The 22,424-nt window shown below is 43.3% G+C and overlaps 1 protein-coding gene across 5 annotated transcripts in view; it reads left to right on the top strand.

Annotated features, from left to right (window-relative positions):
* The window catches only part of itsn2b (intersectin 2b), a 28,595-nt gene extending 10,401 nt beyond the window's left edge, over window positions 1-18,194 (top strand). For 4 of the 5 annotated variants that reach the window (XM_047580637.1, XM_047580638.1, XM_047580640.1 and 1 more), the window contains exons 7-40: window positions 135-189; window positions 275-411; window positions 993-1,056; window positions 1,518-1,655; window positions 1,783-1,871; window positions 2,284-2,546; window positions 2,656-2,805; window positions 2,917-3,057; window positions 3,204-3,291; window positions 3,474-3,613; window positions 3,901-4,037; window positions 4,141-4,955; window positions 5,047-5,168; window positions 5,272-5,541; window positions 5,645-5,841; window positions 7,019-7,074; window positions 7,358-7,524; window positions 7,719-7,749; window positions 8,079-8,200; window positions 8,588-8,684; window positions 8,789-8,983; window positions 11,981-12,102; window positions 12,245-12,351; window positions 12,874-13,057; window positions 13,223-13,321; window positions 13,437-13,520; window positions 13,615-13,698; window positions 13,806-13,868; window positions 14,217-14,366; window positions 14,509-14,627; window positions 14,723-14,805; window positions 14,889-14,975; window positions 15,272-15,445; window positions 15,875-18,194. In XM_047580637.1, the coding sequence (XP_047436593.1) occupies window positions 135-189; window positions 275-411; window positions 993-1,056; window positions 1,518-1,655; window positions 1,783-1,871; window positions 2,284-2,546; window positions 2,656-2,805; window positions 2,917-3,057; window positions 3,204-3,291; window positions 3,474-3,613; window positions 3,901-4,037; window positions 4,141-4,955; window positions 5,047-5,168; window positions 5,272-5,541; window positions 5,645-5,841; window positions 7,019-7,074; window positions 7,358-7,524; window positions 7,719-7,749; window positions 8,079-8,200; window positions 8,588-8,684; window positions 8,789-8,983; window positions 11,981-12,102; window positions 12,245-12,351; window positions 12,874-13,057; window positions 13,223-13,321; window positions 13,437-13,520; window positions 13,615-13,698; window positions 13,806-13,868; window positions 14,217-14,366; window positions 14,509-14,627; window positions 14,723-14,805; window positions 14,889-14,975; window positions 15,272-15,445; window positions 15,875-16,023 (4,979 nt within the window). In that variant the 3' untranslated portion in view covers window positions 16,024-18,194. The remainder of the gene's footprint in view (window positions 1-134; window positions 190-274; window positions 412-992; window positions 1,057-1,517; window positions 1,656-1,782; window positions 1,872-2,283; window positions 2,547-2,655; window positions 2,806-2,916; window positions 3,058-3,203; window positions 3,292-3,473; window positions 3,614-3,900; window positions 4,038-4,140; window positions 4,956-5,046; window positions 5,169-5,271; window positions 5,542-5,644; window positions 5,842-7,018; window positions 7,075-7,357; window positions 7,525-7,718; window positions 7,750-8,078; window positions 8,201-8,587; window positions 8,685-8,788; window positions 8,984-11,980; window positions 12,103-12,244; window positions 12,352-12,873; window positions 13,058-13,222; window positions 13,322-13,436; window positions 13,521-13,614; window positions 13,699-13,805; window positions 13,869-14,216; window positions 14,367-14,508; window positions 14,628-14,722; window positions 14,806-14,888; window positions 14,976-15,271; window positions 15,446-15,874) is intronic. The other variant, XM_047580641.1, reaches the window with a different exon arrangement.
* Window positions 18,195-22,424: the final 4,230 nt, after the last annotated feature.

Raw genomic sequence — 22,424 nt, forward strand, 5'->3', positions numbered from 1 at the left:
CATTGTTAAATGTTACAGGCCTCCTTCTTCAGCAAAAAATAAAATCACAATCACTGAGGGAAAAGAGAGAATACAAGTTTTTAATAATATAAATGACTTGTAGAATGTATGTAATAAAACTGTGTGTTCTTCAGGCTTACCGCTCTCTGTGACCCCCTACACCTCACCACTCGGACTGGGATCTGGCAGGTAAAACACACACAAAAACACTGTGGTTTATGTCATGAGTCTCAAGTGTTTTCAAGTATCTCTTTAAACACTTTCTGTCTTTCAGCTCTGCTTCCTCATCCCCGTCTGGGTTGTCCCCCATGGCTGCTGTTCCCAGCGACTGGGCCGTGCCACATGCTTCCAGACTTAAATACAGGCAGCAGTTCAACAGCTTGGACAAACAGATGATTGGATTCCTCACTGGTATGATGTGTTTCTGACCGTGTATGTACTTAGAGTGTGTAGATCATACAAAACCAAGCTATGCGTGGAATGCAGGCGTGGATGTTCCTGAACAACAGACACTGAGGATTTCATAACGGTCGCCTCCCTTTAGCTAACTCTGAGGAAGTGGATCCTGCGGGTGTGTTCAGACCCGCGGCCGACACACTTGCTGGACCTGTTCTCTTGGAAAAAGCCCTGATTTAGTGAGGTGGCGGCAGCAGCACACCCACGTGCTCACTCACTTCAGCCTGACATGCAAATGATTTCCTTACTAATGTGACATGGCATTAAACAAATGACGCAAGGTCTTTGATTTAAATTCCCAGTCCAGACTCTTTGTAAACCGGTTTAAAAGGCTGACTATTTATATTGTCACAGTCCTTTGGTCATCAGCTCTTATATCCAGGTGAATAATTCAAGGTTGAAATATTTTGTTGTTCCATTATTTTAATAATGTCAAACTGGTGTAAACTTCTGTCCAACACATTCACAATATTTCCTCAGTGTCAGCTACACATCTGTGCTGTACATGTGCCCTAACATGTGTCATCCATATTCAGGCCAGCAGGTGAGAGGTGCCATGGCAACCACGATGCTGACGCAGACACAGCTGGCCTCCATCTGGTGAGAATATGTGTGTGTGTGTGTGTGTGTGTGTGTTTGTCTCTCTATATGTGTCTTTTGACTGTTAAAAGGTTTTGTCAGCTTGAAGTAAAACATTTAATTTCCTTACATCTGGTATGACAGTAGCTCTTTGTTTGTTAAGGAAATATATATTAACAAATGTTCTTGGTGTCTGTTACTATTAAAGAGATGGACAAAATGTAGGTCATTGTTTGTCTTATTTAGCACGGCCTCACTGAGATGCATCATCTCTACCTACTCAACTTGTGAAATTGAGCCTAAATTATGAATTTTTATACATAGTTTTGCTGTAAACCCCCTTTTTAATGCAAGGGAACTGAACACTGTGCTTTCGTTGCTAATCTTAACAGACGTAAAATATTCTTAAGGTGCCGTATTCTGCTCTCATTCAATATTCCAATCATTTAAAGCTGCATCTTCAACTTCTAACCAACCTACAGGAATTTAGCCGACGTGGATAAGGATGGCAAGCTGAAAGCTGAGGAGTTTATTCTGGCAATGCATCTTGTGGACATGGCAAAGAGCGGACAGCCACTGCCACTCACACTGCCAAGTGAGCTGGTTCCACCCTCACAAAGGTATGTGGACGCAGTCAGTGGAAAAAAAAAGTCCTCATTTAAAAAAAGCATGTGCTTTGACTATATTAATGGGAGCACTGACATAATGTTAGAATGATTAGATGTGTTATTTCAATCTGTTTTGTAGGACTGGAGTGAATGGATCCAACGCCTCTCTCTATGCAGCTCTGATGGACGACTTGGACGTAGAACCTCCGCAGAAAACCAAAACCAACAGTCAGTACTTAGTCTTCTCCACACACTGACCGTAGCCTTGTTCATCTGCTGCGTCATGTGTAACTAGCGGCTGCCGCTCACACAGACGTCAATCTCACTGTTTATTTGTGCCACAGTGCACACTGCAACAACATTAACATAAACGAACTCATTTTTTTGACTGACTCCTGACTGTAGCCTCCTGCAACAAGCCAAACTATAGTCAACCAAGAGCAGCCAAGTGACACACAAGTATGTAGGGCACCACACTTCGGTGTTGGGTTTGTCCACAATATCATCTTACTCAAAGTTAGGGCGAGTTGTAGCAGCTACACTTAAATGTTATATCAAGTGTTTTTCAAATCATCCATCAATCGTCAAGTGTCTGTGTTTTAGTCGACTTCATCAAAACGCTCTCGTTCTCTGTGTTCAGTGTCATTCGAGGATAAATTCAAAGCAAACCTGGAGCGCGGGAATGCCGAGCTGGAGAAAAGACGACAGGCACTGCTGGAGGCAGAGAGGAGAGAGCAGGAGCGGCGCGCTCAGAAGCAGAGAGAGGAGCAGGAGAGGAGGGAGAGGGAGGCTCGAGAGGCCGAGGAGAGGAGGAGGAAAGAGGAGGAGAGGAGGCTGGAGCGACAGAGGGAGCTGGAGAGACAGAGGGAAGAGGAGCGACAGAGGGAGATAGAGAGAAAAGAGGTGAGTGGAGATGGTAGAGCCGTGTGAATGAGCTGTGCATGTGCAGTCTGTTTGTAGTCACATGTAGCGCATGTATGTTCAGTGTGCTCCTCTGATGTGTTTATTGCAGGCTGCACAGCGAGAGCTCGAGCGTCAGAGGAAAGAGGAGTGGGAGAGGAGGAGGAGAGGGGAGCTCCAGATAAAGAAAGAACAGGAGCAGGATGATATCATTAAACTGAAGGCTAAGAAGAGGAGTCTAGAGATGGAGTTGGAGGCAGTGGTGAGTGTTGAAAAGACAGTTTTCATCTCAGTGCAACTTTGACACACTCTCTATCTGTCCCCGTGTCTGTAACTCATCACACACTCATTTGTTCGTATCGCTCCGCTTCAGGGCAACAAGCAGCGTCAGATCTCAGACCGACTCCGAGACATTCAGAACAAGAAGAAGCTTCAGAGGACAGAGCTGGATCTGAACAGTCAGAGGAAAGACACACGGCAGCAGGACATCAATAGCCTGCAGAAAGAGATCGAGGTCTGTCTTTGTTGTCTTTTCTGACTTTAACTGAACATTTCCACTCTTGCAAGTCATTTATTTGCTGTTTTTTGTCTGCTCATTGCTTTCTTGAGAAATGTTTTCTTCTAGTGATGCATTTCTTGTTTGTGTTTCCTCTTGTTCAGGAGTTCCAGAGGAAGTTGTCTCACCTGACCCCTGTGCAGAGAAGTCTAACTGAGAAACTCAATAACATGTCCCTGAATAATATGCCTGGTTAGTACGGGTCAATTAATGGAACAACAAAAACATTAAAGACAAATAGTGCCTACTTGGTTTAATAAAATTAGGAAACTCTAGAATAGGCTTTTAGTTGGAATGATTATTAGTTTAAAAGGTTTTTCTCTGTAAACCTACCTCCATTCATGATGCCATAACTGTGTTTTATCACGCTGTAGTATCGACCATGTCCACACTGAAGGTGGGAGTCACAGAGAAAAGAGGGACATGTATGAAACTGCGAGACCAGCTGAAAATCCTAGAGAAGGAGACTGCAGACAAACTGGCTGAGATGGACCGGTATAACAAAGACGTGCAGGTAGGAATTAATTACGAGCACGGCATTATTAGAGTGGACAGAATATTTCAAAAGGTCGTCGTGACTGATGCACAGACTCTCCACAATGACTGTTTACTATTATGTGCTACTATTTACTTCACCTCAAGTACTACACAGTCACTACTTTATTTGTTTTGCCCGTTGTTTATTTGTGCATGTCGATAGTTTACAGTCATTAGCCTGCTACGTCCGTCCAGTCGCTTGCTCTTTAACCCGATCACATTTCACATTACTGCTAGTAAATTTGTGGCTCTCCGTGTAATCAGGAACTGAGAGAGAACCAGAGAAAGCAGCAGGCTGCGCTGGAGAAACTGCGAACCATCAAAGAAGACAAACGGCGTGAGCTGATTCAGAGGAAGGAGCAGGAAGAGGAGAGGAAACGCCAGGAGGAGGAGGCTCAGAGGTACAGTGTAGTATTATTCTCATCTCCTAGGGCTAGCATAGTATTTTTAAATGTATTAGCTTTTTAATCTCGATGTGTTTCTCTTGACGCTTCACACATCCAGGCGCATTAAGATTGAGAAGGAGCGTCAGTGGCAGGAGAAGCTGAGGAGGGAGGAAGAGGAGCGCCAGAGGAAACTACAGGAGGAGAGAGAGGCCAAACAGAGAGAGGAGGAAGAGAAGGAGAGACAGGCTCTCATCCGGGCTGCCAAGGAGCAGGCCGAACGAGAGCTCAGAGCAAAAGAGGAGGTGGAGAGGAAGAGAAGAGAGGCCGAGGAAAAGAGGAAAAGGGAGGAGGAGGAGCGCCAGAGGCAAGCCGAGAGGCAGAGGCAGGAGGAGGAGAGGAGGAAGCTGGAGCAGGAGAGGAGGAAGCTGGAGGAAGAGAGGAGGAAGCTGGAGGAAGAGAGGAAGCTGGAAGAGAAGAGAAGGAAAGAAGAGGAGGAGCGGCACAGGAGGGAAGAAGAGAGGAAGAGGTTAGAGGAGGAGAGAAGAGAGGAAGAGCGCCGAAGGCAGAAGGAGGAGGAGGAGAGGAGGAGACAGAGGGCGGCGGAGGCGGCTGTCCGAGATGCGGAGGAGAGGAAAAAACAGGAGGAGGAGAGAAAGAAGAGGGAGGAGGACGATAGGAGGAGGCGGGATGAAGAAAGGAGAAGGCTCCATCAGCAACAGGAGGAAGAGAAGAGGAGACGTGCAGAAGAGGAAAGGAAGAGAAAGGAGTTAGAGGAGGAAAGGAAGAGAAAGGAGATAGAAGAAGAGAGGAAGAAACTGGAGGAGGAGAGGAAGAGGAGGGATGAGGCGTCTCGTCAGCAGCAGAACGGAGGAGGGAAGCTGGACATTCAGGAGAAGCTGACGTCTTTGCTGAAAGGACTGGAGGAGAGAAAGGGTGAGACACATGTCCTACACAGGTTTGTTGTTCTCTGTGCTGTCGTCCTTTTAAAGAAGCTCACACTGTGTCTCCTGCTGCTCTGGTTCAGGTGGGCAGCCGAGGGCCACGCACCACAGGAAGTCAGCAGCTCTGACTTCCTTCAGAGCTCTGTACCCGTTCACAGCTCGCAACAACGAAGAGCTCAGCTTTAACGCAGACGACGTCATAGAGGTTAGAAGGGCATTATATCTTCTCTCCAGATGTTCACATGTCTCTTTTCTATTCCCGCGAAAGTTCATTTCCTCCCTGAAACGCTCCTGTCTCCTGTTGTCAGGTCGATGAAACGACAGAGCGGGAGGAGGGCTGGCTGTACGGCAGCAAACACGGGAAGATGGGCTGGTTCCCAGAGAGCTACGTGGAGCGAGTGGCTCCATCAGAGGCCGCTAATAACACTGCTGCTCCTGTTGTTCCTGCTCCTGTTTCTAAACTGCCCCTTCAGTCACAGCTTTCCAGTGCCCTCGAGGCTGCCATGGCAGCAGGGACAAAGTCTGCCTTCACACCGACACACTCTCCACACCCTGCGCCCTCAGAGACACAGGGACAGGTGAGGACTTCACAGAGCATCTGATGCTGCACCACACAACTCCCTTTTGATCACCACTGTCTGAATACTGTCTCAAACGCTTTGCTGCCTTTGTCTCTGTTAGCAGGTGGTGGGTAACCTGCTGGCCCAGGCCCTGTGTTCCTGGACGGCAAAGACGGACAACCATCTCAACTTCAACAAGGACGACGTGATCCAGGTGCTGGAGCAGCAGGAGAACTGGTGGCTGGGCGACCTGAACGGTGAACGGGGCTGGTTCCCCAAGACCTATGTGACGCTGCTGGGAGAAGAAGAGAGCTCAGAGTAAGAACGCACATCAAACCAAATGGGGCTGAGTGAGGTTATTGCTTCATACAAGGAAGAAACGAGCAACGTATTGGTATCTGACTTAAATTAAACTTGAAGCTGCGACAACAACCCTACAGTTTCCTTATGTCAGACCATCTGTGATCATCTGCGGCTCTAGTTTGTCCAAATTCAGCACAATGAATGGATGTCTGTCAGAATGAATTGTTTCAAAGGGCACACAGGAGGCTCTTCTTATTTTACACAAATATTTTCCCAACATGAGAATGAATAAACTGTAGACCAACTGGTGATTCAGGTGAAGCCAGCTCTGTACGAGGTTTTCTAGCTTCTTATCCTCCCGACTACAGCTCCTCTTGTTTGCTCCTTTGAATCACGAAAAACCGGCTACTGCCACCTGCTGGTGTGAAGTCATTTCTCTGATCGTAGTTTATGTGTCGACTCACTGCCGTCTGTGGTGTGTTCAAGTGCAGATTTGTGGTTCAGACAGTCCTTGCTGATAGATCTTTGATGTGGCTTTAGTATCTGCTGCTTTACACTGTTTGAACTTTTAACATAACTAATTTCAAGTTATGCTTTCAATTCCTGAAACTTTAATCTGCTGCACACTTTATTACAGCAGAGCAACGTTTGCCTGACATAGTCAAACACAACCACACACACAAATTAAATATTACTCCCCACAAGTTCAGTCATTGTTCATGATCATTTTTTTTTTTTTTTCATGTTTCTATCTGTTAGGTCACATATTTTAAGCCTGTTTTTATCTCACGTAAATTACTGAAAGCAAGCATCAGTCACATGATGATATGATAGTACCTGCATGCACCCTTTTAGGTAACAGTTACAGTATGTTAGGTATGTAGGTCATAGAAACGACTTCTTCCCTTGTCTGTGATGGTGAAACTCAATTAACCAGTGAGTCACGTGCACACAGTCCCACCTCTACCTGTATCCCTGAGGTTTTAGTGAAAGGCTTACAGAGTATTAATATACTATAATTCTAGCTATTAATAGCTAGAGTATTTAACTCCTGGTATTACAACTCACCGCCTTGCATTTACCAGGAAGCGCTGACAAACATGACTGTGATATGTGATATGATGGTTGTAATCTGTTCAGTGATTTATAAAGATTAAAGATACTGGTGCTAATATAGTTTCTGTGCTTACAGCATGAAGAGCTCCCCTCCTGATGCTTCAGAGTCTAGCGACAGCCTGCAGCTTGAAGGTAAACATCATCCTAATGTACATTACATGCATCAAACAGTCAGGAGTTGCTGTTTGTCTGGATCACATTTAAACGTTTAAATCGGATTTTCACATAACGGACAAGATGCGCATGACTTTTTCTGTGTTGGTTTTCAATTGTGTGTTGTAGTTAGTCAAGTTAGTAAAGATTCTGTGTTTCCCTAAAAATCACTAGGTGTTCACGTTCTTCATGACAGCAGAGGAAATGTGTATGAACTCTTATCTTCATTGCTTCTCTGTTTCTGTTCACGTGTGCTTCTCAGAATATGTGGCGTTGTACACCTATGAGTCTCCGGAGCCTGGTGATCTGACGTTCAAAGAGGGGGATGTGATATTAGTGAGCCGCAGAGAGGGAGAGTGGTGGAACGGCGCCATAGGCGACCGCACCGGTCTCTTCCCCAGCAACTACGTGAAACCCAAAGAGACGGACGTAAGGACACTCGACACATACTGACATATAGGAGACAATTGTTCTGATGTGATGCAGTTGTCTTGCTGCAATAAGTATTTTAGTTCCTTGGTTCTCTACCAATAGGTGGCGTTAGAGTACAGCCTGTGTTTTATATAGATGTATATACACTGAAATTTTTAACAAATTAATAAACCTACCGTTTTTTATTTCAGACATCAAGTATATCTGGAAAGAAGAAGCCAGGTAACCTTTCCCCCTTTGCTGTCATTTTAATTCTGAACGTGTTTTTACACATGCACTGCAGCTGGAGGAGCTTTGTGTGAGAAAACAAATGTCCAAATCAGCCAGACTTAAAACTTTAAACTTTACCCTGATAGCTGCCTTCTGTACAGTGTGTTTATTGTCAGATTGAACCCATGTATGACACCAGCGTAACCGAAACAAACGAATATTTACAGTAGTGACATCTGGGCGTCTGGCGTGTTTGAATGTGTGAAAACGGCTAAAGGTTCACGCATACAAACACAAATACCCATCACACATTTTGATGTATGCATGTCTCGTTTGCTCAGAAGTTGCCCAGGTGATCAGGGCCCACGCCTCCACCGTACCTGAGCAACTGAATCTGGAAAACGGTCAGCTCATCGTCATCCTCTGCAAGAACGCGTCAGGCTGGTGGCTCGGAGAACTGCAGGTCAGTGTCTGTTCTGTGTACAGCAGAGTAAATAACAACAGAGAGTCTGTGATTTACTTCATGTCCACTCAGCTAAACTCTGATGCCGTTAAGCTTCGGTGCTACCTGAGCAGTTCTTCACCTTGTTCTCAACCTTTGGCTGGAAAACCAAAACCGCTTTAACCTGATTTGATGCCTTTTTATCTGAATAATTATTCTTTTAGTGTTTTCTGTTTGATTGGAGGCAGATTTGTTTGTCTTTCAACCTGTCAGACTTGTCTTATGACTACACCAGATGTGATGTTTCTGTTGGATAACTGTGTGTTCAAAGATAATTGTTGTTTCAACATTCCTGCTGTCTGCTCATAGTCCCCCAATACATGTTTGTCTGTGTTATTCTGCCTCTAGGCTCGTGGTAAAAAGCGTCAGAAGGGCTGGTTTCCTTCCAGTCATGTTAAGATACTGGGATCCAACAGTGGCAAGTCCACACCGGCACCTCAAGCAGGTAACACGCACACACACGCCTCTTTCTACACCACGTGATTACAAGAAGGTGTACTAAATGAATAAAGCATTGAATAAATAATAAATACAGACTCGTTTCCTCAGTCTGTCAGGTCATAGCCATATACGACTACACCGCTGCCAACGGGGACGAGATGAGCTTCGCTAAAGGACAATTGATCAACGTTCTAGACAAGAACAACCCTGATTGGTGGAGAGGAGAGATCAACGGCGTCACCGGCCTTTTCCCCACCAACTACGTCAAGTTAACCACTGCAGACTGCGACCCAAGCCAGCAGTGTGAGTAGCATCGTACCATGGCTACACATGAAAGGAAATATGTTCAAAACATTAAGCTTCAGACCTGTCACTAACTGATCTTTATCCTCTGTTCATCCATTCATCCTCCATCTACTGCCACTAACCCATCCACGCATCTGTATATCTTATCTTTCCTTCCCACTGACTCGTCCACCCTCTTCATTCCTCTCTCATGTTCCACTGGCTTTTGTTTCTTTCTCCTTCTAGGGTGGTAGAAAGACTCTTCCTCCTCCACCTCCTCTTCCTCTCCTCCTCCTCCTCCTCCTCCTCCTCCTCCTCCTGACTTCAGAGAGACCCACTATCACACTCTGCTCTGACGGGGGCCGAGTGTCTGGAGTCTCTTATCTGCTAACTTCTCCCACTGAGCAAATGTTACCGTGAGAAACGTGTGAGACAAACACAGACTGGGAACAGGTGTTGGAGGAGAAACTGAAAATGTGGCTCTTTGAGTGAATTGGAACTTGAAGCTATTTTCTTATGACTCTCATTGTTAAAGCCACTGTGCCTTCTTGATTCTTTGGACCCTTGTTGTGAATTGAAAAGTGTGTGAAGCAGAACCGTAGTGGGTTTCTCTGTGGCTTGTCCCCCTTCTTTCCTTTTGTTTCTCTTTGCAAGACACTTCATCAGGCGTAACATTATGACCGCTGACAGAAGTGAATAACAATGAACCGTCTTGTGACGATTCAATGTTCTGCTTGGAAGCTTTTGGACCTGCATTTATGTGGATGTTACTTAGACATGTATCACCCACCTAGACTAGACCAGTTACCCACACCCCATAGTAATGACACTGGCCTCCAAATGCACTACATCCCAAAAAGATCCAGTGTCTGTGGGCTGCACTGGGAGAAGACTGGGTCCTGTGGGTTAAGGGGAAGAGACACACAATATAAGGAAGGTGGTCATAATGTTATGTCTGATCAGTGCATGTTTCCCCTCCATTAATTTGACAGCTTCCTCTGTTTCCTTTCACACTATTTCCTTTTACCTACATTTCTCTAGCCCACTATTTATTTATCTGTCACTCCTCACACGTGTGTCCGTCTCTAGACGCAGTGGACAAGGTTCATGTAACTTTCTAAACCTTTTTCTTTCCACTTGATGATCCCACTCCTCTTCAGGACTTTTGATATTTTGGGAAAGAGTGGACGCTCCTGATTACAGCCTTGGTCCGTGCTGCTGAATTTTTAAAGTAGAATATATTCAACGTTTGCTCAGGATGGTAGGAACGTGAGTGGTAGTCAGTTTCTGCTAAACCAAAGTTTATAGAAGAACCGTAGCCTTCCTCCACCACTATAACCATTGCAGTGGTTCTGTGGTTTCATGCCTTTGAAAAGCTTCTGTTTAGCTTCATTTATAGAGCACACAGAAAAGCACAGTGAAAGTCTGTTATGTCTAAAAGCCATGAGTGGGTCTGCTGTTGACACTAGCTGAACACAAACTGAGAGTACAGCGTCTTGAAGTGAGCTTCGCCTTTTGGGGGAATTCTTCCAAAGCCATTAACAGATTCATGCCTTGCCTCCAGGGGTGGTGATAAAAGATGATTGCTGCACTTTATATGAACTGAACATGGTTTTGCTGCTGCTTATAGTGTCACCAGTGGAAAAAATAACCTTTGTAATGATTGCTGCCAGGATCGAGGATACATTTTGTTCAAGTCAACAGTAGGAAAATGCTGCAAGACGTTTTGATGATGCTCTGATGCAGGGAAAGTGAAATGCTGCAGGAGCATTTATTAATCTCTTTCTTTCAATTCAATTCAGACACGTCTGTTTAGATCTGAGGTAAAAAGCTGCAGGTAAACGTGCGATAGACGGCAGAACAAAAGGTTCACAGCAAAAGAGGCTGTGACTCGACAGATATGTAGAATATTTATGGTACAAGATGGTGTCACTATTTTCAGAGAGTGTCTAATATATTGTCTGAAATAAAACATACAAATAAAGGTTGCTTTTTAGTGAGTTATTATTGTTTAATGCGTTTGGTCATCTCTGACGTGTGTGTTTGGTGTTTATGTGGTCAACATGATACATGTGATTAAGATGAACAGATAAATGTGAACTAGCTTTTGTCAGATAGTCCACTGTCTCTCTTTTTTTTTACCAATTCAGATACTTTGTAGAAGCTGTAGCTCTAATTTAAAGTCCTAATGGATTTCTTGTCAAACTGGAGATTGCTGCCAAAAAAAATAATGTTAAAGTTCAATGACGTTAAACTCCTTCTTTTTTTTTTTTTTTTTACAAGATTATCAGTAATTTTGGTAAAATCTCAACTTAACCCACACTGAGCATTAATTGTCTGAACTAAATATACTATAGGCAAAATAAATACTACATTTTCAGACTTAAATCGGCAGCACAATACACAGAAAACTAGAGTTTACAGCTAGATCTACTTTGAACATGTGTTCAAGGGTGAAAAAGAAAGAATCTCCCTTCCTGTTTTGGTACAAACAGATTTAGTAGCAGAGAGAAGATAACGGCACCGAAGGAGGAAGAGACAAACCAGATAGTAGTGGCAGAGTGCGACCAGACTCAACAGACAGACGCCTAGAATACCTGGAGGATAAAACCACATATTAATATAAAACATTAATGGCTTCACAAAGCCGGTTTCTTTTTCTAAACCTCTGGGATGAGACAGACGATGAGAGTGAAGCTAGACAGGGAGACGAAAGAAAAGGGTCAGAGAGGAACCAGCAGTCAGTTTGCATGGAGAGATGGTCCAATGGGCATCCTGTAGCAGGTAAGTCTGCTGATCGACATTTTGGTCCATTCGTCTCCTTCCCCTTTGTTGTAATAAATTTTCAAACATTTGCGTTGTGAAGGACTGTTATGTTTTCCTGTCCCAGTGCTTCCAGAAGGGGGCAGTAAATGTGTCAGTGTTGCCACACAGCTTGCTAGTTGCCAGTTGCCAGTTTTTGTTTTGTTTTTTTAACAAACATCTTGTTGTGTGTTGGCTCTTTCTTTCTTGCAGGGTGTGCAGACCTGAACAGCCTGGACACACTGAGCCCACAGGAGAAGAAGAGACAAGGTTACATCCACGAGCTGATGCAGACTGAGGAGAGATATGTGGAAGACTTACAGATAGTTCTGGAGGTAACATACACAAACCCTGTGTAAATCCTCTCGTATAAACTAGTTACACATCCATTGTGTGTGTGAGATGTGTCACGCTGTCTGTATGTGCTCCTGGTGACAAACCTTATTAGTGTATTTGTCCCTGTCCGTGCGTGTTTAGGTTTTCTACAGGCCTATGTCTGAGTCGGGACGTGTGAGTGAGGCAGAGATGTCCATGATCTTTGTCAACTGGAAGGAGCTGCTGGCGTGCAACACTAAATTTGTCAAGTAAATATTACAATTCTTCAACCCGACTGAAATCATTTTGACAAGATGTTTCAGACATTAACTGTTTACACCAATTAAAATGATCTGATAACAAAACAGAAGTCACAATAGGACGTTTTTAACATTGACAATGTGATTGTGTTCAATGTGGAGCATTTAAACTGCTGGAAATAAAAGACATTAATTCAGAAGAAGACGGCCAAGGCTGTGTGGGATAGATCTGCTGTACTTATGTTTGGGCAAAAAGAATTTATTTATTCCAGGCAAAGAAGGGATTAAGTGTTAACATGGATATTTGATGCTACTTTTCCCTGTTGAACTTCATGTAAATGTTCACACCAACCTTCGCCCTTTGACTAAAATTCCTCTTCCTGTGGATGGGGCTCATATGAGCCGGTCTGTTCTGACTGAGGTTGTTAAATAAGGCATTGTTGTTTATTTATTATTCATGTGGACACCGTCTGTACAAAAATACAGAACCGTCTATGTGAATATCCAGTATTTACATTCGTGTCTGTGCAGAGCACTGCGTGTTCGTAAGAAGACGGGTGGAGACAACATGCCGGTGCAGATGATCGGAGACATCCTTGCCGCAGAGCTGTCCCACATGCAGGCCTACATTCGTTTCTGCTCCTGTCAGATCAACGGCGCCACACTGCTCCAGACCCGTACTGACAACGAGCCGGACTTCAAGGACTTCCTCAAGGTAGGGGGGAGGGGAAGGAGTGACACGCTGAGGGAACGTGGAGTCATCTTGAAAGTTTTACGTTTGACCCTCTGAAGCCTGTGTATGTGTCTCGTGTCTTGTTCTCACACAAATGAAGATGGAAACAAGAATGTGTTTTTCAGTGTTGTCTTTTATTTCCATCAGAAAATCGCCACGGACTACAGGTGTAAGGGCATGCCTCTGTCCAGCTTCCTGCTTAAACCCATGCAGAGAATCACACGCTACCCACTTCACATCAAAAACGTAAGCCACCCGGTTCCTGAGTGAAGTTGAAATACTGACCTTACAGTGTGTAGTTGTGTGTCTCCCATTGGTAATTAACAGCTGTGTGGATTTATGTGTGTGTGTTTGTGTGTAGATCCTGGAGTGCACTGCTGAAGGCCACGCTGACCGAGGGCCCCTGAAGGAGGCTCTGGAGAGGGCGGAGGAACTTTGTCAACAGGTTTGTTTCTTCTCTCATTCTCTTTTTGCTGTAATTCAAAAGGAACTTGTTGTCTTTTTATTTTAATGACATGTCTGTACTGTGTCTTTTGCAGGTGAACGAGGGTGTGAGGGAAAAGGAGAACTCTGACAGACTGGAGTGGATTCAGAACCACGTACAGTGCGATGGAGCTGCCGAGGTATTTATGCTGTTACACTGTTGACTGATAAACTCATAAACTGTGCAAAGTGATGAGGTAAGAATCTGAGTAACACAATGAAAACTCCTGTCTGTCTCCTTTCACAGCATCTAGTCTTTAACTCTCTTACAAACTGCTTGGGCCCCAGGAAGCTGCTCCACAGCGGGAAGGTGAGTACCACTCTCTGAAACTGTCACCTCGGATACCACCAGGGTCAGCGGATAAGTCTCGCTCTACTAAAGAAAAAGGCAATTTGTCATCTGACTGTATAAATGTTTTAAAATCCAAAAAGGAAAGTGCAGCGTACTGGGAGATAAAATGTGAAACATTCCTGGGTCAGACCCCGGGATGTTGTGGTTTCCCGTTACAAAACCTCCGACACAGAGTGAAAGTTTCAGACACCAGTGAGCTGGTTCATCTGAGAGACTCCCAGTAGATGGATCTGAGACACTGGTGATATATCTGAGTTAAATACTTAGATTAAACCTCTTGATCCTGAACTCTTTCTTTGTTTTCAGATGCACAAAGCAAAGGGCAACAAGGAACTTTGGGCTTTCCTCTTCAACGACTTCTTGCTTTTAACTCATGCGGCAAAACAGTTCGCGTCGTCTGGGCCTGATAAACTGTTCAGCAACAGGAATAACGTACAGCTTAAGATGTACAAACCGGTAAGACAGAAACACAGACACCCACATGCACAAAGCAGAAGTGTCTTTCTTTGAGAAAGCATGAGACTTTCAGAAGGTGTCGGTTATAATGTTACTTGTGTATTTTCACGCATGACACCACGTCATCTTTTGTTTCCTGCAGCCCGTGCTGCTAAACGAGGTCCTGGTGAAGCTTCCTGATCCTTCCAGCGATGAGCCCGTCTTCCACATCTCACACATCGATAGAGTCTACATACTCAAGACGGACAACATCAATGAACGGTAGCTGCTCACACACGCGCACACACACACGTGTACATGCAGAGAAATGTGGTGCATTTGTTGACTGTTGCAAATGCTGTGTGTGTTCGTTTCAGGACGGCCTGGGTTCAGAAGATTAAAGCTGCGTCTGAGGAGTTTATTGAGACTGAAAAGAAAAAAAGGGAAAAGGCTTATCAAGGTTTGTGGCTACGCCACGACGGACACATTCACGCCACGTAGGTGACCTCGAGTCATCGTTTAATCCGTCTGTGTTTGTGTTAGCAGCTCGATCTGTGAAGAACAGTGGAATCGGCAGACTCCTCGTCACCATCTTAGAAGCCACTGAGCTGAAGCCGGGAAAACCCAACGGTGAGTGTGAATACACTCATTGCACAAGCTCTGCTTACAGTTCAGTGGACTAATAAACACACTGTGTGCTGTGCAGAGATCCAGCTCTTACTCCCTGCTGCAGGAATAACCCCTAAACAAACACTTCACGTTGAGTCATGGGCCTCCTCTGCCTCTGTCCCATGTTCTGCCTCATTTTTACAGTTTTCCTTTATTTTCTCTGACTCGCTTCGTGCCTCCTCACGCCTGCTGTTCTTGCTGTTCATCTTTTGTTCGTCTCGCTCACTTGCCTGTCTCATCCTCGTTCCCTCCCCCAGGTAAAAGTAACCCCTACTGTGAAGTGACCATGGGAGCTCAGATCTTCACATCCAGGACGCTCAACGACACCCTGAACCCCAAGTGGAACTTCAACTGTCAGTTTCACATCAGAGACCTCTACCAGGACGTCCTCTGCATCACCATCTTTGAGAGAGACCCATTTTCACCTGATGGTCAGCTGCATGTTTATTTATTCATTTATTTATTTTTTCAAAATTCTTCTCATATTTTTTAAAATCTCCAATATTGAACCTTTAAACCATTGGTCTTCAACAGGGGCCCGCAGATGTACTGCAGGGGTGTTGCAAAATCTTTGGTTGATTAGACTTTTTTTATTCTTTATTCATTTTTGAGATTTCCCCCACAAATTTAAATTTCTTTTAAATACCCATTAACATGAATCCAACGTATTTTAGTTAGGGGTCCTTTTGGTCCGTTTGGGGTCCTTGCCCTGAAAAATGTTGAAGACCTCTGTTTTAAACTTAAAAAAAAATTAAAAAAGGAAAAAAAAGTGCATTTCAGACTGATGGTTAAACCAAATGTTCGTGATGATGAATGATCCTCCCAACATGTCTCCCTCTTTATTCCTCGTCTCATTTTAGACTTCTTGGGTCGGACGGAGGTTCCCGTGGCAACCATAAAGAAAGAGTTTGAGAACAAAGGACCAGTAACGCGTCGTCTCCTGCTGCACGAGGTTTCAACGGGGGAGGTGTGGGTCCGCCTCGACCTGCAGCTCTTCGCCAATAAATAGACGCTCAGAACGAACTAAAATAGGAGAAATATGAGTAAGAACAACTAACCAAATAAGAGAAGCTGCTTGTTTTCACATTAACTAACTGGGACCCTTCCTCATACACGTTTGAAATGGACTGAAAGAAGACACATCAAAAAGCCACCTGTGTTTCACACTTCACACCTTGAGAAATTAAATATTAACCAGCGCTAATAATATTTCTTCTGATGTCATCAGTCGGGATTACGTCTCGTGTGACGACATCTGAAGCCGCCATTCGGAGTTCTCATATATTCCTAGTGATGACACCAAACGGAAAGGGAAGTGTGTCTGCTCCAGTCCAGGATTTAAACTGAGAGTCTGTTTTCTTCATCCGTGGAGACGGAGTGTGTCATCAAGCTGGAGCTGGGTCATCTGCAATAATTTACAACCTGGAGATAAAGTTAGAACTGGACGAAGCCTGTTTCAATAATCACAGCACTACCAAAGCAATAAAACTAAATGTGTCTTCTAATTTTTTTTTTTTTTTAAGTATTCACATTTTGCCAAGTCTGCTCAACCAAGGCCATTTAATAAGTTGACAAAGTAACCCGTGTTTTATCATAACCGTCAGCATATACATATGTTGGAGTTTTTTCTTTGTTTTTGAGAGGATTTGACTGATGGCTTTTGAGTGCCCTGCTTTTAAGCTGTCTCTGATCATGAGCTGTCACAGTGTGGTCTTCTCGCCGTGGCATTAAGGAGGTCAGAAACGGTAGATGACAGATGATGGACAGCGACATGAAACGCTTCAGACATGTTTTGGTCCGGAGTCAGTTTAATACTGTAGACAGAAGATCTCAGGATACGTTATTCTGGGTCAAGTCTGTGTGACTGTAACAAAACTGAACACTTATTTTGTTTAGCTTTTTTTTTTTTTTTGTGTATGTGTGTTTGTGTTTGTATATGTTTGAAGTGTAGAACTGTAAAGATGCTCAAACAAGTTACAATGCAGAAGTATGTCGATGTATACTGATGCAGCAGCGTTTGGAGTTTGACCTTTGATCTTAATGCAACTTATCTTTTAAAATATCTCAGTTTCTTAAATATTCTGATTTATTTGGGATGAATTTGCACTTGATGGCGGTTTCTTTTGCTTTTACGTTACTGTGCAAAATTAGCTGAAGCCAAGTAATTTTAACGTGAGACTGTAACATAAGTAGGGTGACTGTTTCCTTCTACACGTCGATCGCTCTCTCTTGCCGAGTCCGTTGTTCTTGTCTTACTGTTTTTGGTGGAGAGGACTTTGAGGTGTCGCAGACTGTAAGCTATATTAAACAGTATTTTCTAAATTTCTTTACACCTTCACCCTGTCAGACGTATGTTCGGCGTCTTTCTCCAGGCTCTGACTCACTGACGGCAATATTATCCATCTCTGTTGCATCAAATATAGCCCTTTATATGCATCCGCCATGAAAGCTTCATAACATATAGGCTGTAGTAGCAGTGTGTTTGTGTTGTAGGCTGACTTTATGGCACCTTCTCTGTTGTTTTTGCTCCATGTCCTGTTCGCTTCCTAAGTTTTAGAGTCTGCTGGGTGCTCTGGATATAAAAAGTATTTATTTCTTAATTTATGCGTGTGACTATCCAAAGGTTTGGAGCGCCTGCCTCTGCTGTGTCATCTTGGATAATTAGTTTGTATTCACTGGGTTTCCTTTAAACGTGAGTGGCTTCAGCTATTAAAACGTCGATACTGTTTTCAAAGCTGGTTCAACCTCTTGAACATTGAGTTATACTGTAAGTAGACTAGGTCACTAGTCTTTTTCTTTGGCCTGCTGTTTTTATTTTGTTTAGTTTTTTGTTTTTTTTGCTCTTGCGTACATTATATTCGTCTTATTCATTCAACACCTTGTTTTTAAGTCCTTTATTAACATTTTATGTGATTTTGATTTTGTGGAAAGACACCAGACTCCCTGTCTGGTCTGTGTAGGGGTGTTTGAGTTTGTCTTTTGTGTTACATAGTATTTCCCGCAGCCCTCTGCATTGACTGCTGCTGTGCTAGCTGAGTTTATGGCTTCACTAACCCAGACTGTCTGTACACTGCTGATCAGGCTGGAGTCTGTAACCTGCTGTCTGTACTCACTTTGGCCTCTGCGTGTCACTCTCTGAATCAGGGTTTCTTAAGGCAAATTAAAGGCATTAAAAATAAACAAACTGTCAAATTATTGCCTCCTTAAAGACATAAGTTTGAAGTGAAAGATCCAGTTGTCCCTGCTTGAAACACACTGCTGCATCCTTTGTACATAATTACAACACTACTATTTTGTGTGGTGTAAATGCACAGTAATCTTGATAAAGCCATTTTTAAAAGCAGTGCAGAGAAAGTCAGTTCAACTAAATTAGGCATAAACATGTCTCGCTCTGCGGTGCTACTACTATTTGCAATGCAGTAAATATTCAAATGAAGGTGTCGTAAGACCAAACATATTTCCAACATATTTTATTACGAGGATTTTCCTTTTGATTTTTGTCAGTGTCCAGCCTCAGTGAAGTTCAGCGTGGGGTTGCCAGTGCGCACCAATAGACCTCATTAAGTCCTTCTTCACCCTCCACTGACTCTGGGGCCACAGGAGCAGCATTACGTAAGTACACTCAGTGGCTCTGTGATGGCTGATGGCAACACACACAGCTGTGCAACCGAGCCCAAGGAGTCAGCTGAATTTAACCTTCTGTAGCGTTCGTAATGGATTCGAAGTAGTGAAGATGTAGCTGTTGGTAACTAATGGGTCACAGATGAACCACTGGGAACATCTGTCAATCAATTCCGTTTTAAAGCAGATAATAAACTCTACCATCAACATTTGTATTTAGTAACGGTGTCTAAAATTTGAATGATGTTTTTTTTTAAAGGACCCATGTTTAGGATTTAGTGGCATCTAGTGGAGAGGTTGCAGACTGCACTTACCTGGCTAGTTAACCCTCAACCTTCCCTGTCTAAGGTTGCTGCAACCTACAGGGCTGAACAATGAAGCCCATGAAGAAGTGCAAAAAAATGTAGGTCTCTGAGTGGCCGCTTGAGGCTCCAAAAGGTAGCAAATCCCCATAGACCCCCATGTTTTAAAAAGCCAAACTTTAAGGCATCATGTTTACAGCCTGGAACAAAAAACGATTTTGGTCTCAATGGTTTATTTCACTATTCATGACGACTGCACAGGGGTGGGATTTTTTTTCTAACTCATTGATTTATTTTTTTTTATTAAGGTTTAAAATACTGCATAATTAAGGTTGTTCCCGCGGTAGCCTGAGCTAACAGGTAGCAGAGAGTTGGGTGGGCGGGTCTCAACGACTGACATGACCCCCTATATCCATATTTGGAGTATGTAAATCTCATCCGACATGACGACCATGGGCTCTGCCCACTTCAGACTTGTTTTTTGAGGTTCAGAATCCAGTGGGTGATGTCACGATGGGTTTGTCCATAGTATATACAGACAATGATTAGAACATGCAACAGCAGCTAAATATGACAGAGCAAACTCTAGATCCGTCACAGAGAAACGTCAGGAATTTATAAAATGTAAATGAATGAGTACAGTAAAGATTAACCCTCTGCACAGTTATCATTGAAGTTACAGAGACTGAAACCATGGAAGATGACCTCCACCGTATGAAGACAAGAATGACTCATTGTAGCTGAGGTAGGAACAGGTGATTGTACACGAATGGAGACATCGTTAAGAATACAACATTACATAACTTTTGATATATCTCCTTAAACCACAGCAGGTGCTGGTTAGACTTTAGCACTGTCTTGTGTGTTAAGCTAAGCAGCAAAGAGCCTGATAGTTCATTCAAGGACTGGTGGAGACCAAAACAGAGCTAAGAGAGCATCTACTCATCAAACCCATCTATACGTTATTTTCCCCCTTAAACAAGCTACAGTAAATGTAGATGCAGACAAAAGAGAAATAGAAAATGAGAAGCAGAGGAGGAAGAATAAGAGGAGACAGCTCGAGGGTGAGATAAAGTAAGAAAAGTGCAGGAGAGCAGAAGGAGAGAGCAGTTTAGAGGCAGAGGGAAAGAAAGACACATGGAGGCACGGAAAGAGTAGAGAGAGACAGAGAGAGAGACATGTGCATAGAGGATGAGTCTGAGAGGCCCTCAGTTCCACTTGACTTAGTCATGGGAATGATTTGATTATGGCCACATGAACAGCTGTCTTATGTAACACACATACACACGAATTCATACACAAAGAGGACTCAAAAATAATGAGAGGTGTGTGTTCCACGCACCGAGTGAAGTTGGCCTGTAGCAACACGGACAGGAGAGCGAAAGTCCACATAAAAGCCAACCTACAGACAAAGTCAGGCCATGCACTCTTTGTGGTGATTTGTGATGAACCCATCTGACTCTGCAGTTCCCTCCCACTCTGTCAAGTGGTACCTTTCATTTCGTTTGGCTGTTGTACTTCAATGCACATCAATGTTACTTTTGTAGGCAACTTTTCCAATAATGCCCAGCACCAAACAGCAGGCGGTCTCAGTCAGCAATGAGCTCATACAACATTTTTTTTTTTTTTTTTTACACATTTTTAGCCTTATTAGAAGCACACACTGCTACTCTAGGTGATATTTGTCCATTGCAATAAAGCAATAAAGGTTGATAAAAACATTTTAATCCAGAGCTGAAATTAGTTCCAGTTGTAATTTATTATCGATTTATAATATGATCTTAGTAAATATCATTTACCACGGTAAACAGGGAGAACAGGTAATGCTGAGACACCTGTAGTTCAGTCTGATTATTATTTTTCATTCGCATTATGCATCAACAGATACTGATTACATTCATCCATCAGGAGACAAACGCTGTTTTATTCAGTATTCTGTAAAAAGGTTGGCTACACTGACCTGCAGCCTCACCTCACTGTTCAAACGCACCTCACGGTCATGAATAATAAAGTGAAATACCAGTGGAGTGAAGCCTGTACTGCTGCAGGCTCCCACTCTGCATCTGAAACATACAAGACCTGTCCCTCGCTGTTTCAGAGCTGATGACTGACAACAATTCCTCCCAGAAAACACAGTGCAGCGTTATGAGAGTTAATATTTTATCAATCTGAGCAGGAGGTGCAGAAATAGATGCACTATGCTTGTGTATGTTTGTTTTCTAATCACATTTTTCCTGTATTCCAGTGATATTTGGATTGTTTTCAATTGTCTCTTTCATTTATTTTGTCAAATTAGAGGCATGAAATGTTTTCTACCTTTGTCACGTTAGACTACTTGTTGTGTTAGCTAGGTAATAACTTACGACATACTGCAATGTAACATTTCTGATTATCTTATGAAACACAAATTTAAACGATCGAAAGCAGATGTGTAACACTGTCAACACTACATCCCCATTATCTGCAGGAAACCCTGCAAAGGAAACTCTGTGACTCTGCATCCACTGCTCTCAGATCCGTCTTGATGTGACTTCCTGTATTTATAACATCAAATAACTATATTCGATAACGTGATATTAAAGACATAAAATAACAGAAACCATCTTTGGGGTGAAAAAAAGGATCATTTAATGGTTACTTGGAGATTTTGTGTGGTTCATTTCATGTCACATAACATGACCTTTACTCCAGCCTGTCACCAGGGGAGCTCAACATGCTTTGACTTCACTTCTGAGGGGCTGGTCGTCCTTATTTATTTACACACAGTCTATGGTCAGGCCATGTCTTTGTTCCAAACACAAACACGAGTGAAGCCATGTTTGTGTTTGTCATGACCTGTGATATTAATGTCGATCTGGTTCAGGTTTTCATGTTTGCTTCAGGAGGATGAACTTATCGATCCCTGTTAATTTGTCTGGTTGCAGCCATCTCTGTTTGCCATCTCTCATTTTGCCTAATATTTAGGTTCATAACAAAAAGACAACAACAACTAATGCCATCCTATCATTCTAGCTTGAAGTTGTGTTTAACATGCTAAACAAAGGGTGTTACCATTAGCAGTGTTGCCAGATTGGCAGATGTTTTACTTGCCAGATTTGCAAGTAAAAATTAAGATGGCAGGTGAACAAAATCCAAACTGGAATTGTCCGTATGTTCTTCTACAGGTCTACATCTTTATGAGGACCAGCTTTACACCATCGGAGTGAGGACATTTTGGCCGGTCCTCACTTCCTTACAAGTCTGTTTGAGGGTTCAGACCTTAAACGTAACCGTTTGGGCATGGATAGATTAAGGGTTAATGACTGTCCTCACAAAGCAAAACATACAAACTTGTGTGTGTGTGACTCTGTAGTTCCTAAATGTGAGTACCTATGGTGACTGGCTGCTGCCATGTGTTGCTGGATGAGGTCCGTGCTTTGACTGAACTGCATTTTGGTGGTTTTTCGGCTTGAAACTATGAGCTGACGACACCACCATTTAGCTCAAA

The sequence above is a fragment of the Mugil cephalus genome, chromosome 3, assembly GCF_022458985.1.
Source record: "Mugil cephalus isolate CIBA_MC_2020 chromosome 3, CIBA_Mcephalus_1.1, whole genome shotgun sequence".
NCBI lineage: Eukaryota > Metazoa > Chordata > Actinopteri > Mugiliformes > Mugilidae > Mugil > Mugil cephalus.